This window comes from Oncorhynchus gorbuscha, linkage group LG03 (assembly GCF_021184085.1).
Source record: "Oncorhynchus gorbuscha isolate QuinsamMale2020 ecotype Even-year linkage group LG03, OgorEven_v1.0, whole genome shotgun sequence".
Classification (NCBI taxonomy): Eukaryota; Metazoa; Chordata; class Actinopteri; order Salmoniformes; family Salmonidae; genus Oncorhynchus; species Oncorhynchus gorbuscha.
The window spans coordinates 91848582-91862578 of record NC_060175.1 but is presented as its reverse complement, the minus strand read 5'-3'; the positions used below and the strand labels follow the sequence as shown (position 1 = coordinate 91862578).

General features: G+C 42.4%; 2 protein-coding genes across 2 annotated transcripts in view; both read right to left on the bottom strand.

The window, feature by feature from the left end:
- The window catches only part of LOC124032203 (probable phospholipid-transporting ATPase IIA), a 38564-nt gene extending 34020 nt beyond the window's left edge, over positions 1-4544 (bottom strand). Inside the window, exon 1 of the mRNA XM_046344426.1 lies at positions 4127-4544. Coding sequence (XP_046200382.1) covers positions 4127-4194 — 68 coding nt within the window. The 5' untranslated portion in view covers positions 4195-4544. The remainder of the gene's footprint in view (positions 1-4126) is intronic.
- Positions 4545-5127: 583 nt separating this feature from the next.
- On the bottom strand, positions 5128-13247 carry sall4 (spalt-like transcription factor 4). The gene is made up of 4 exons (XM_046344425.1): positions 13069-13247; positions 8115-10664; positions 7669-7976; positions 5128-7472 (listed from the first exon to the last, which is right to left on the bottom strand). The coding sequence occupies exons 1-4, from the start codon at positions 13133-13135 to the stop codon at positions 7053-7055; spliced, it is 3345 nt and encodes a 1114-aa protein (XP_046200381.1). The 5' UTR covers positions 13136-13247; the 3' UTR covers positions 5128-7052.
- Between the last annotated feature and the right edge of the window lie 750 nt (positions 13248-13997).

Here is a 13997-nt window from a genome sequence, read left to right as displayed (position 1 = left end):
TTTGCACTTCTCGCACCAAACTACATTCATCTTTAGGAGACAGAACGCATCTCCTTCCTGAGTGGTGTGACAGCTGTGTGGTCCCATGGTGTTTATACTTGCATACTATTGTTTGTACAGATGAACGTGATACCTTCAGGAATTTGGAAATTGCTCCCAAAGATAACCATACTTGGAGGTCTACATTTTTTTGAATCTGAGGTCTTGGCTAATTTCCTTTGATTTTCCCATGATGTCAATCAAAGAGGCACTGAGTTTGAAGGTAGGCCTTGAAATACATCCACAGCTACACCTCCAATTGACTCAAATTATGTCAATTAGCCTATCAGAGGCTTCTAAAGCCATTACACAATTTTCTGGAATTTTCCAAGCTGTTTAAAAGGCACAGTCAACTTAGTGTACGTAAACTTCTGACCCACTGGAATTGTGATACAGTGAATGAATGATAAGTGAAATAATCTGTCTGTAAACAATTGTAGGAAAAATGACTTGCACAATGTAGATGTCCTAACCGACTTGCCAAAACTATAGTTTGTTAACAAGAAATGTGTGGAGTGGTTGAAAAACAGGTTTTAATGACTCCAACCTAACTGTATGTAAACTTGCAACTTCAACTGTATGTTTCCTACGGTGGTGTGGAATGCTTCAGTCAAGCAATAGGGCCATAGAGGTGGGTCCTGAGTCAGTAAATATTGTCATCATGTGTTAGGCAGCAAGGCCCTAGTTTCATACACCCTTCAACAAAATATTCCTCTTCATCTAAGCAAGCAGCCAGCAGGTAACCTAACCTTATGGCTTGCCATGTGTCACAATGTTCAGATCAAATATTGTATACATATTCTAGATACTAATTACTTGGATAATGAATCACTGACTGTGGATGAAGTGAGAAATGTAACCCCTTCTAATTCCAAAAATAGGAAGCTGTGTTCAAACTAGGGCTGACTGCTTGCTACAAATTGGATAAATGCAGAACCTAATTTTTCAAGATATTTAGTATAATGAAGTTACCCTTCCAGATGTGCGAGACAACAACTTCAGAAAAGTCCCCTCTGTATTAGAATTAGTCAAAAGCATGCATGTCAAATGGATTCATATTGAAATAAAATAAGACATACTGCTCACTTCCACAAAAGATGGAATATGTGAACCAATGAAGTTTACATTAAGAAGTCAAGCTACAGTAGGCCTACTTTATTTTAAAAAGGAAATATTACATTTCAAGAACACATATTGAGTTCCTCCAAGGAAACAGAGGGCAATCCCCTTTAGTGAATTAAAAAAGTGAAACATTAAAAAGTTATCCTTTTTAGATAAAACTAAACTAAATATATTCACGTCACCAAATGATTGATTAAAACACCCTGTTTTGCAATGAAAGTCTACAGCAGCCTCAACGGCACTCTGTAGGGTAGCACCATGGTTTAGCCAGAGGACAACTAGTTTCCGTCCTAGCTCTGGGTACATTGACTTTAATACAAAATCTAGGAGGTTTTGTGGTTCTCTCCCCATACCAGACACAGTACTTATGACAACTTCCGGAGGACGCCCTCCAACCTATCAGAGCTCTTGCAGCATGAACTGACATGTTGTCCACCCAATCAAATGATCAGAGAATTAATCTAGTAATTTAATCAAAGAGAGAGACAATAGTTTACTTTTTTTTTACAAATGAATTTCTTCAAAAATGAAGGAGAAGCAAGAGAGGAGAGCTAGCTATATTTAGTTGTATTTTTTATTAACTTTCCCGAATGCAGCCAGCTAGTTTAGCCTACCCAAACACCTGGCTCAAACAGAGAGGGATGCTATGTTAGCTAGTTGGCTAACTAACACAGGAACTCTTCCAAGTCAAGGTAAGCTTTGGGTTTTATTCATTTATTGCTACGGGGGGACGCCAGTGTAAATCAAATCAAATTTGATTTGTCACATGCGCCCAATACAACAGCCACTTGATTGGATGTTCAGGAGTCTTACGGCTTTGGGGTAGAAGCTGTTTTAGTAGCCTCTTGGACCTAGACTTGGAGCTCCGGTACCGCTTGCCGTACGGTAGCAGAGAGAACAGTCTATGACTAGGGTGTCTGGAGTCTGACAATTTTTAGGGCTTTCCTCTGACACCGCCTAGTATAGAGGTCCTGGATGGTAGGAAGCTTGGCCCTAGTGATGTACTGGGCCGTACGCACTACCCTCTGTGGTGCCATGCGGTCGGAGGCTGAGCAGTTGCCATACCAGGCAGTGATGCAACCCGTCAGGATGCTTTCGATGGTGCAGCTGTAGAACCTTAACAATGTTAACAATGTCTACACTGTATTTCTGATCAGTTTGATGTTATTTTAATGGACAAAAAAATATATATTTAAAAAACAAGGACATTTCTAAGTGATCCCCAAACCTTTGAACAGTAGTATATATCACACACACACACATATACACACACACACACACACGTAAGAACACCTACTCTTTCCATGACAGACTGACCAGGTGAATCCAGGTGAAAGCTATGATCCCTTAGTGATGTCACTTGTTAAATCCACTTCAAATCAGTGTTGATGAAGGGGAGGACAGGGTAAAGAATGATTTTTTTAAGCCTTGAGACATACATTGTGTATGTGTACCATTCAAAGAGGGAATGGGCGATACAAAATATTTAAGCGCCTTTCAATGGGGGTATAGGTGCCAGGCTCACCGGTTTGTGTCAAGAACTGCAACGTTGCTGGGTTTTCTACACTCAACAGTTTCCCATATGTATCAAGAATGGTCCACCACCCAAAGGACATCCAGACAACTTGACACAACTGTGGGAAGCATTGGAGGCAACATGGGCCAGCATTCCTGTGGAACACTTTTGACACCTGGAAGAGTCCATGCCCCAACAAATTGAGGCTATTCTGAGGGCAAAAGGGGGGGTGGGTGCACTCAATATTAGCAAGGTGTTCTTCGTGTTTTGTATACTCTGTGTACACTGAACAAAAATTTAACACAACAATTTCAACGATTTTACTGAGTTACAGTTCATAAGGAAATCAGTCAATTGAAATAAATGCATTAAGGGGGAAGGGGGGGTGGGGAGTTACTCAGTATTAGGAGGTGTTCCTAATGTTTGGTATACTTCGTGTATATGGTTGCTTATCTTAAGATTTAAATGAAGTGCAAATGAGTTAACATTGAAATGCTCTGACAAGCACCATCTCCGAGATTGACTCTTCAAATCATTTTTTTTAGTCACACACATGTTTAGCAGATGTTATTGCGGATGTAGCAAAATGCTTCCTGCCTGACACCCAGACAGGTGTGTAGCCTAGACTTGGGTGGCCTGCATTGGGTTTTACATTAACATTTGTGCAATTTTATGAGGGCAATATTATCATTGCATATCATATCAGGAAATAGGAGTTACAATTATTACTATATATAAAATGCACTGTGTAATAATAAGTCACATCATCCATATTATGTGTCTATCAATAGATAGTCATGGTGGTTTGCTGTCCCCTTAACCAGGGTTTCCCAAACTCGGTCCTGGGGCCCCCCATGGGTGCATGTTTTTTTTTTTTTGCCTTAGCACAACACAGCTTATTCAAATAACCAACTCATCATCAAGTTTAGATTATTTGAATCAGCTGTGTAGTGCTTGGGCAAAAAACGAAATGTGCAAGGGGCGTGCACCAGGCCCGAGTTGGGAAACCCTTCCCTAAACAAGTGCTGATTCTTATAGTAAGGCCTGCCCTGTTTGGGCTGGTTCAACGCAATGGCACAAAGAATGTCAGTCAACCATGCCACATTACCCCCAACTTAATTTGAAACATAATGCGGAGGTTGTTTTTTTTATCGGTCTAAATGCCAATCTAGTCCCACGGATACCTAACAATAGGCGATTAATATTGTACTACAGGACGGACAGCACCCGGAACGATGGATGATACATATTTCCCTAAACAAGCCCGTCAATTGTTATTTTAGAAAATAGGTTCGTTTCATCTTGAACGTTTAGAATATACAGTTACAATGGAGATATTCGTCTGTGGGTTTTGAAAACAATTCGTGTTATCAGCCATCGAGCTAAATAATAGCCTAACGTCGTCGTTCTTAACATTTACAGTGTATACAACGTATTTTTTGTTCTTACCCATTCCTGTTTTTATTGTCGTGTCTTTTTTTGTCTCTCACTGGTTGCAAAGCAATATTGTCCGTCATTCCTGCAGCCCCAGCTGACGGTGAAGCCAGACGAAGTCCACCTCGCTGTCTGCGTTCTGGGCGGAGGCTTTTCTATGTGTCAGTGGCTGCTTTGGGCTTGCTTCAGCTAGTGCCTTGGCTCTTCTCCATCTTAGCTGATTCCATTTCGCTTTATCAAATAGGTTAGAATTGGTGTGATGAAATAGTATTTAAAAATATGAACCTATAGGCTTTTTCCCATACCATACACATCTCCAAGGGTTTAACATTTTTGTCGTTTTTTTTCTCTTCATTCCAACAGGCCGAGGGGCTTGTCCAGAGTAATGCACTGATCAAATAACTTTAAGCCAGTAGCCTATGTATGCTCCATCTTGCTCTCCATTTCAAGAGACACATTCGAATAGGATGCTTTAAGATTAGGTCTATACCTGCAACACCTTATGGGCCCCGTTTTGGTGGATAATTGTTTTAGTGGTTGGATAACACTATTACGCTAATTTAATTTTACTAACCATCCGAAGACCGCTCTAGGCTTTGATCAGTCACAAAAACAGATTGTTAGGGGGGGGGGGGCATTTTTGAATAGACTGCTAGTTGGATATGTAAATGTATTTATTTGGATGCAAATTGACTTGGGCGCAAATATTCATTCCTGGTACAAAGTGAGATCAGCAACCAAACCAACAACTCCAAGTGTGTGATCAGAAGATGACAGATGAAATCAGGGGTGTGCAAGATGCAAATGAAAGAAAAGTAGCAAGAACAGACCCACGTTCTCCACAAAGTGCATGCATGCCCTGAGAGAGCATTTTGTTGGCAGGACTGTAACAAACTCTTCTTAGACAAAACTAAAGAGATCAACTTCATACAATGAAATAAAAACACTGCAACATCACATGGTTTTCAGAATAAGTCATGGCATGATGGGAACAGAAAACAGAATGCAAACCAAAGTTGGAAAAGTCACCCTGATTTTTATTTTCACAAGACCAGAAAGTAACATTTAGGTGACAAGGAAACTGGAAGGACAGAAGACATTTACATTGTAAACAAGCCTAAACAGGCTCAACGTTTCTTCAATTGTAGAGACAACCTCATAGCAGATCTGACATGATTAGATTTTTTTAAACAAAAGGCACAACTTGGTAAATGCATTTTAATGGGGAATGTACAAAAGTATTCTAGAGTTCATCTGCGCATTCAGAGTTGTGCAAAGAGTCCAGTGATACATTCATTACAACTCAGTAGATGAGGAATGAAAGCATATCTTTGCTTACCCAGAATGTATCAGAGCAAATATACCTTTGAAGGTAGGTGGAGGAAAAACAAATATCTAAATGAGGTAGAGAGTCACCCCCAAACGCTCTGACATGACACGTGATATAAATTAACAAAAAGTTTAAGATTCAACGGTTGATAAAAGAATGTATAGTAGATTTGCACATTCAATCAATGGAGAGAAGTATTGAAATATGTCACTTAACAAGGTTGGCAATTGAGTGGAATATTGAGTCAAATTCCAAAGTCAACATTTCCAAGTCCTCAAAGTAAGAAAAGATGACAAATCAGTGATGTGCCCTCTCTAATATGACCACCAAGGTAAACAAAGTCAAGCTGGATGGTTTTGAAATGTAGCCATCAAAATGATAAACTTAACAAAATGTGAAGAAATTTAAAGTGCAGGCATGATTGAGAGAATTCTGCTTTATATGGTTGCCCCCCAAATTGCATCTTATACACATATGGTGCACTACCTTCAGCCAGGGCAAAAGTAGTGCACTAGGGAATACCGTGTCATTTAAAACACACCCATATCCTTCAGAAAACAACCCACCGAAAGACGCAGAAGCTCTGCTGGTCGACAAAGGTTCATGGAAGCAAAAATTAACCAATAATGAACAGATCTTTGTAAATATGAGTGGGGGGGGGGGGCACTATATGCTACATGGACAAACAGTATCAGTCAAAAGTAACCATTACAATCTTGTGGTGCTTAAAAAATAAGACAATAGAGCAACAATTCCAATTCTAGCTAGGCACTTGGCATGAGGTTTTTCAGTTTTAGAGGGAAAGGCAAAGAAATGACTGTCTCAACATATGTAACGTATCTGGAAAAAGTATTAACCTCCAAAATGGACAACTGAGCAAATCAGTAGGCCTATCTGGATCAAACAAAAGTACATGACACCTGACAGAACTCTCAGTAGACCACCTCAGAGTATCTCCAAAAGATTCCCTCAAACATCGGGATAAATTGTTGGCCATTACATAAACTTCCTAAAATGTATTGCACACTATAGGAGTGCCAAATAGTTATGTACTGTGCAGAGGAATCAGAATAACTACTCGTTTATCGGCACTAAAACAATGGTGTACACAGTCAAACTGAAGATTTTCTAACACTAGACAAAATCATTCCAAGTACAGGTTCTTCCATCGGGGAGGGAGACAGTATGAATCAAAGCAGTTTCAGGTAAGCCAGACATTCAACTTCTGGATACAAAACTAAAAAAAGGTCACGCACAGAAATACCCGCATATAGAGAAAAAAATAACAGTAAATACAACTATAGTAGTTATATCTAGTTCAACTAAATACAACACTTAAGGGATGAATTGTTCAAATGACAGGTTAGTGAAGAGCTGCATCGTTTAATTTACTGAGAGTTTCAAATAGGCTTTGCAAAAACCAGAAATCTTCAGCGAGGGTTAAGGACTCTCTCCTAAAAGTGTTGGAATAGCTCATGTTTATTGTACCTGGACCTAGTGGCAAATAGTAGCCAACATTGCTACTATGAAGATTCAAAAATCTGCACACAATCAATGAAAAAAAACAACAACTAAGCAACACCGATAAAACTGCCTTCTCCCATTTCAAAACTAGTTCACTGCAATTTTCCCTTCCTCCATGAAATGTGGGAACTGAGATTTGGCCACACTCTCTGAGCCATTATTCTCAATCTCTGCCATGGTGGCAGGCAGGCCAGAGTGGGACCCATCCATTTCCATCAGGCCTCCAGTCGAGTTGAAGAGAGGACCACCGGCCAGGCTACCAGGCATACCACCATTTTGGATCACAGAGATCTCGTTAGTCTTCATGGACAAGCCGTTGGTGAAAGCAGCAGCATACTGGTTCCACAGAGACTGGTCGAAGTTCATTGGCTGAGGATCCAGTTCCTTGGGAGGTGGCATTATGTTGCCAGACTCTGAGCTCATGGCCATCAGGGCCATGGGGTTGTCCAGAGAGAGGCGCTGGCCACGCCTCACAGAGCTGTTCCACATGTGAGTTGTAACATGCACCTAAAACAAGTATACATATTAGAATACAAAAAAGTGCCAATGTTCATAAAATCATGATCCAGAATGGATTACTACAGAAAATTACTTACAAATACCTCCTTTTTGTTGCATATACATTACAAAAGTATCATACCAGACCAGAGTCCTTGAAAGATTTAGGCTTTTACAGCATTTCTCTTCTATGAAAGAACCTTACCTTGAGGTTGCCTCTAGTGGTGAAGGCCCTGCCACAGACGGTGCAGCCGAAGGGCTTCTCTCCAGTGTGGGTCCTCTCATGGATCTGCAGGGCACTGGCAGAGGAGAAGTTTTTGCCACAGGAGTTACACAGGTGCTGCTTGCTGGATCTACGGGGAGCACTTGAGCTGTCCCTTGGCTGCCCTCCTGCTCCCTGCATCTGGGAGCCAAATAGAGAGCTCATGCCCATGGAGCTCTCTGGGGGAATCTGCATCTCCAATTGGACCAGACTGGAGGGCACCCTCAGGAAAGGAGGCAAATGGCTGGGAGCTGTTGAGAAGGAGAAGATTCCAGTTAATAAACAATACTCCCAGATTACTCCCAAGTCAACCTGCACTTAAAACCCTAAAGAGAAAGCCATTGATTTATGATACAGCACATTCTAAACAAAGTTGTTTAAACACTTACCATACTCTCCATTAGTGAAGTACAGACCAGGCTCTTCTTTTATGTTTTTTGGGGTGAAGCTGCTTGCCGTCAGGTCCAGAGCGCCACTGGACTCACTGGCATCCTGAGAGCCGCTGTCCGAGTCTGGTCTAGGCCTGTTCCGAGTGTAATCCTCAGGGAAGGCTAACTCGGGGGACTTTGACTTGCTGCTTCCTACATGGCTGCTGACTGGGGATGAGGGGTGGAAGGAGACAGGGTCTGAGACGTTGGGGCTGCGGCCGCTCTGGTACTCTTGCTCCTGGAGGCTCTCGGAGGCTGAGGTGAACTCTTTGGGGGGCACTCCATCGCTCTCTGAAGCGGTGCTGCTTTGGGGCTGCAGGTTGAGAGATGAGGTGAGGTTCTTCATGTGGGTCTCCAGTGCCGCTATGCTGGAGAACACAGAGGATGGAAGGGCCTGATGGGGTTGGTGCGGTTCCTCAGACACAGATGGTGGGAGAGAATCTGAGGTTTTGCTTGGCTTCTCCTGAGAGTCAAGCTCTGTGTATTGGTCTTCCATGCTCTCAAAGCCGTTGAAGTCCATGGACTTCTCGTCGGGCAGAGGGGAGTTAATTTCTTCAGAGGCCTCTAACTGAGTCTCTGGCATGGGGGTGTTGGGGATCTGGCCTCCCATGTGCATGCGGATGTGCTGCTGGAGAACCACAGCATTGGTGAACTTCTTCTGGCAGATGGGGCAGGAGTGTTGCATCTTGAGGGGTGTGTTGGCCCGATGGACACTGTAATGAGCTTTGAGGTTGCCCTTGGTGGAGAAGGCACGGCCGCAGATCTTACACTTGTAGGGCCGCTCACCTGTGTGTGTACGGTAATGCATCTTCAGGGAGCTTTGGCAGCTGAGCACTCGGTGGCAGATGTAGCACTCGTTTGGGTCATTGGTCCTCTTCTCCAGCCCATCCACCATCTGCTGTAATTTGACCGTTTCAGAGCCTTCATGGTCGCCGGGAGGGTCTTTGCCGTTCATGTGATGCAGCGCTCCCATTAGCTCGTTAGATACCTGGTGGTGCTGATCAGAGCCCATTTCATGTTTGAACGCGTTTGAGGAAATTGATGCTCCATCACTTCCTGATGATGCCGGTCTTTGGGAGAACGGGTCGCTCCTGAAACCCTCAAACGAAGGCTTGAACCCCTGCAGTGCTGATGGGTGGAAACCTGGAGACGGGATGCCAAGCATTGGCGTCATGTCCACCATGTTGGATTCTTCAATTGGCATTGACATGCCATACGGAATGCCGCTGCTGGTGGGAATGTTGTCAAGGTGTTCTGGCACAGGGTGTGGGTTCATCCTGATGTGAGGGTACTTCTCCTTGTGTCTCTGGAAATGCACTTTAAGGTTTCCTTTGGTTGTGAAGCGGTTTCCGCATATGTTACATTTAAATGGTCTTTCTCCAGTGTGCGAGCGCAAATGGATCTGAAGCCCGCTGTCGTTCCCAAAGGTTTTCCCACAGTACTTACACTTGTGCTTGTACATACTGTCACCACCAGACCCTTTTTTAGACTCCGGCATGTTTGGGATCTTGCTCTTTACTTTCTTAGAGTGATCCATCCCTAACGAGAGGCCAGTGAAGGGACTTTGAAAGGCCTTGGAGCCTGGTGATTGAGGCAGTAACACTGGTAGGCGGTTGGCCAGGTCTGGAAGCCCCTTCAAGATATCAGCTTTGGAGGGCATTGGCCCCAGTCCTCCAGCCAGTGAGGTGGGGTTGCTGTTGGACTGGGGTAGTTTGCCCTGTTTGAGGGACTCTATCGAGAGACTCTGGTGGCTAGTCCTCTTACTGATCAGGGCTGCTGCAGCAGAGAGCTGCTGGGAGAGGTGAGCTCCTAGGGCTTTAAGAGGGTCAACTGCTGCCCCTTTGGTCGAGTGGAGGCTCTGTGGAGCCATCATGGCCACCTGGATACGGATCTGCTCAGTCAGGTGGATCTGTTGGATCTGCTGCTGCTGAAGAGCCACCAGCTGTTCCAGGATCATGGGGATGGCTTTCAAAGCCTCCTGGGACGTCTGTGCAGACCTGCGGTTGTTCAAACCAACGTTCAATGAATGCTGAGTGACGGCCACTTTGGTGCCAGGCATGGACTCCAAGGTGACATTTGAATCTTGGAGTTTGGATGAGGTCTGGCTCTGATGGTGACTAATTTCAGGCCTGGGACTGTCAGACATCTCTACCTGGTCTTGTTTGGGTGGTTGTTCCGCATCATTTATTTTAGGTTCTTCCTCGTCATCCATCCTTTCCATAGACTCTGCACTGGACTTTGATAGACAAGTACTTCTGGGCTGGCAGTCCCCGTGGTCATTCTGAAAGTCACCAGGGGAGTCTCCTTGTGAGACCTCCGCTGGTACTTCTCTCCCCTCGCCATCTTTCACGACGACTGCCTCGTGACTTTTAGTGCAATTATTCTGATGTTCGAGAAATTCAGCCTCGTTGAAAAATTCAGCACAGCATTTGGTGCAGACCGTCGCTGTGTCCATTCGAAACCTCTTCACCTCATTTCCAACCTCTTCAGTTTGACAATCTTGTAGAACCCCTGTAATGAAAATAAGTAGGGAAATCTCAGGTTAAAACCATTAAATAACAACCAACTAAAGTCAAAGTATAAATTCATTAGTATGAATATAAATTAAGTCTTAGTCTGTATATAATTTAGTCTGTATATACATTCAATTCAATCAATTATTTATATACTGTACTTTAATTTCAGTCACACACACACACAAATGCATTTTAAATATACTAAAGGTTGCATTCAAATACTGCATTAACTAATGGCCTCTTCTACAAAAGAAAGTCTGCTTTTGGTGGGCAAAGCTTGAATCAAAGGTCTACATTCACGAAAGGCATTTCATCAGATTTTCAGTCAATTGCGAACATGAGGGTTTAGTGTAATTTGGGATCAGTGCACAACTGGCCCAGCAGAGGGCAACATCTGACTTGAGACAAAAACAGGGGCAACCTGGCTATACGATGTTGAAACTGAAATGCATTCCTATAGCCAATCCTTATAATAAAGTATAATTGCTAACTTGTTAAACCATACCATATTGTATGGGCCTGTAATAACCAGCCCGAATTTGCCACAATAATGAAACAATCGTTAGTAACGTATGAACTGCTCCAGAATCTGTTTTCAGCGTCAGAGAAGAGACACGTCATAGTTCCACTCATCGTCGACATCGCTGACACAGGGGCAGGTCAGGTGTTAACTATTAAACAATCTTGTCCACATAACCGGCACTTAAATGTAATTCACAACCAATTCTATATAAATGACATATGCTTATGCCCAGCAATGTCTTCACACCAGTTGGATTGTCTTTAACTTTCACACCCAGAAAAGATCAGGGGAAATCGCCCGCATATCAACATCTCATTTACATGCAGTGTAAATTCGAGCAAAATCCTTAAGTGATAATTGTAAGTGTCTGCCCACCCGAGGCAATTTAACAACCAGTCGCATACTCAAATGCTAATGTACTCGACTGAGAGGGAGGGGAAGGGAGGAGGCGAGGGGGTGTAGACCGCCTGTCTGCATTCTTCCAACGCAATTGTTGCTGGATTTGCTAATCGCTCAGTGGGGAGGGTGAAAGTTGCAAATGGCATTGTAGGTAGACTATTCAGAATCCGTTCATTGTCAAAGAAGTTGCCAATGTTGCAGTGCATAATAACACAGTAGGCAGCGGGAGGAGGACGTTACCTTATCAATCACTATGCAAAAGTGGTCGATTATGACAAGCAGCAATGAACCCCCCAACAACCCGCAAAATTAGGAAAAGAAAAAAAAACATTTCGATTTAAGTCGGGATATGAAATGATATCAAACAAAACAAAGATCAGAAAAGATTGACTTCACAACGTGTGTCCCTCGAATCATATGACCACTTGGTGGCGCAAAAATTCTATCAGATCACCTGGTCTTATAGTTCAATATGGCACAAGGTGAAACCACAGGGGTTGCCAGTTAAAATGAATGTGCGTTGAAACATTGTATCAAACATATAGCTATTTTCTGATCAAAGAACACATGCACTCTCCCAATCAAAGCGGTCTACCTGTACGTGGCATCAGTAGGCGATAATCATTCATGAAAGGTGATGTTCATTACTATAGCAACACAAACCGCACCCCCACCCCTTACTTGCCTACAAACCTACCACTACAGGTCCGTCCATCCCCCCACCTCTCCACATATGGAGGAAAGAAAACAGTCATGCGTTAAACTGGGGGATTTATTGCTTTCAGGTCAGCTTACTCTCGAGTCACAATTCATACTGTCCGACACTTTTGTTGTTGTTAAATGCCACATAACACACTACATAATATTCCATATACACCTACCCAATGATGTAAAGCTACCTACAGAGCAAGTATATTAGTAGGCTATTCAGACACCACATGCAATAAAATCGAATGCCCTAAATGGAGTTAAATTAGGCCTACGAAAAAAATAAACAAGTCATAAGACGTGCAACTGGTTCTAAAAGATAGCCAACCAAACAATCAGATACTCATATCCTACAACATTCACGTTAGTGATATTCAGCCAGATATTCCTGTTTAGTATTTCATAGGTAACATTTTGGAAAAATCTACTGAAGTTTAAAGAAGTTAAAAGGCAATGTCGTTTAGAGTGGGCTTCTGGTTCACTGACAAAGACGAAATCGATTCATCAAATTGGTCAAATTTTTGCAGTTAAGAAACTCATATGTATCCTATTTTTGCAACAAACAAAACAAAAACAGTTGAAAACTTAAACTCGTAAGTTTATTCATGAAAAAGCGTGGTCGGTTCCAAGGGTCATGATCCAGCCAGGTCAATGTGCGAGGAGAAACAATGTATAACTTTCCAATTAGAATGTTGATATCTTGCAACATTGTATAAATATTACCCTGCGCGACTCTTTCTAAAAGTACTTTATCAGTACAAAAACTCACCCTTTTCTGACGAACCGGGATCATCGGAATTAATTTGCTGTGGTTTAGCTTGCTTACGCCTCGACATGGTGCAAACATCGGGAACAAGCAGTAACACAATTTTCTTCCCTTCTTTACAAATTCTTCGGGTTGTAAAATTAGCTCCTCAAGTAGAAATGCGCATGTCAACGTAATTATTAGTATCAATAATGCATTGCGATGTATCATGGTCCTCTGACAGCTGATTGGCTCCAGTCCAAGTGCTTACACATTATTCAAATAGGGCCCATTGATGAGAAAAGCAGTGCCATAAGGGGGCGTGAGATGCGATACTAGTAGATAGACCGTGATGGAGGGAGGGAGGGAGGTACAGGAGATACAGATCTAAACCTACCTTATCTGCCATACTTTATCTATGGAAATATTGTCACTTGGATAATCATAATAATATCATTCAACTCCAAAAGTTTGTTTAGAGTACTCATTAGAACAGTATATTTCATAATGTAGAACCATTTTAAATACCTTTGATAAAAAATTGTTCCCACGCAGACATGTTGGTTCATATTAATCTGTCCTTTTCTTCCAACATGCAGTCAAATATATTATTTATGATCCATTAACCCTGCACGCTATCCTTTGCATGTGATCTAGTTGAGCTAAATATAAAATTATTGTGACAATGTCCCCCCAAAAATGTATTAAGATCATTCGTTAAAGTATTTACATTATAATTTTTAAAATTTATTTACCAATTACTCACATGGGCTCCCGAGTGGCGCAGCGATCTAAGTGAAAATCAAATCAAACTTTATTTGTCACATGCCCTGAATACAACAAGTGTAGACCTTACCGTGAAATGCTTACTTACAAGCCCTCAACCAACAGTGCAGTTCAAGAAGGCACTGCATCTCAGTGCTAGAGGCGTCACTACAGACCCTGGTTCGATT

Excerpts from the sequence above, each read along its gene's own strand:
- sall4 (XM_046344425.1), bottom strand. The coding sequence starts at position 13,135 with ATGTCGAGGCGTAAGCAAGCTAAACCACAGCAAATTAATTCCGATGAT. Across the intron at positions 10,665-13,068 it reads TCCCGGTTCGTCAGAAAAGG|GGGTTCTACAAGATTGTCAA; the intron begins GTGAGTTTTTGT and ends TTTTCATTACAG. Across the intron at positions 7,977-8,114 it reads CTTCACTAATGGAGAGTATG|CTCCCAGCCATTTGCCTCCT; the intron begins GTAAGTGTTTAA and ends CCTTCTCAACAG.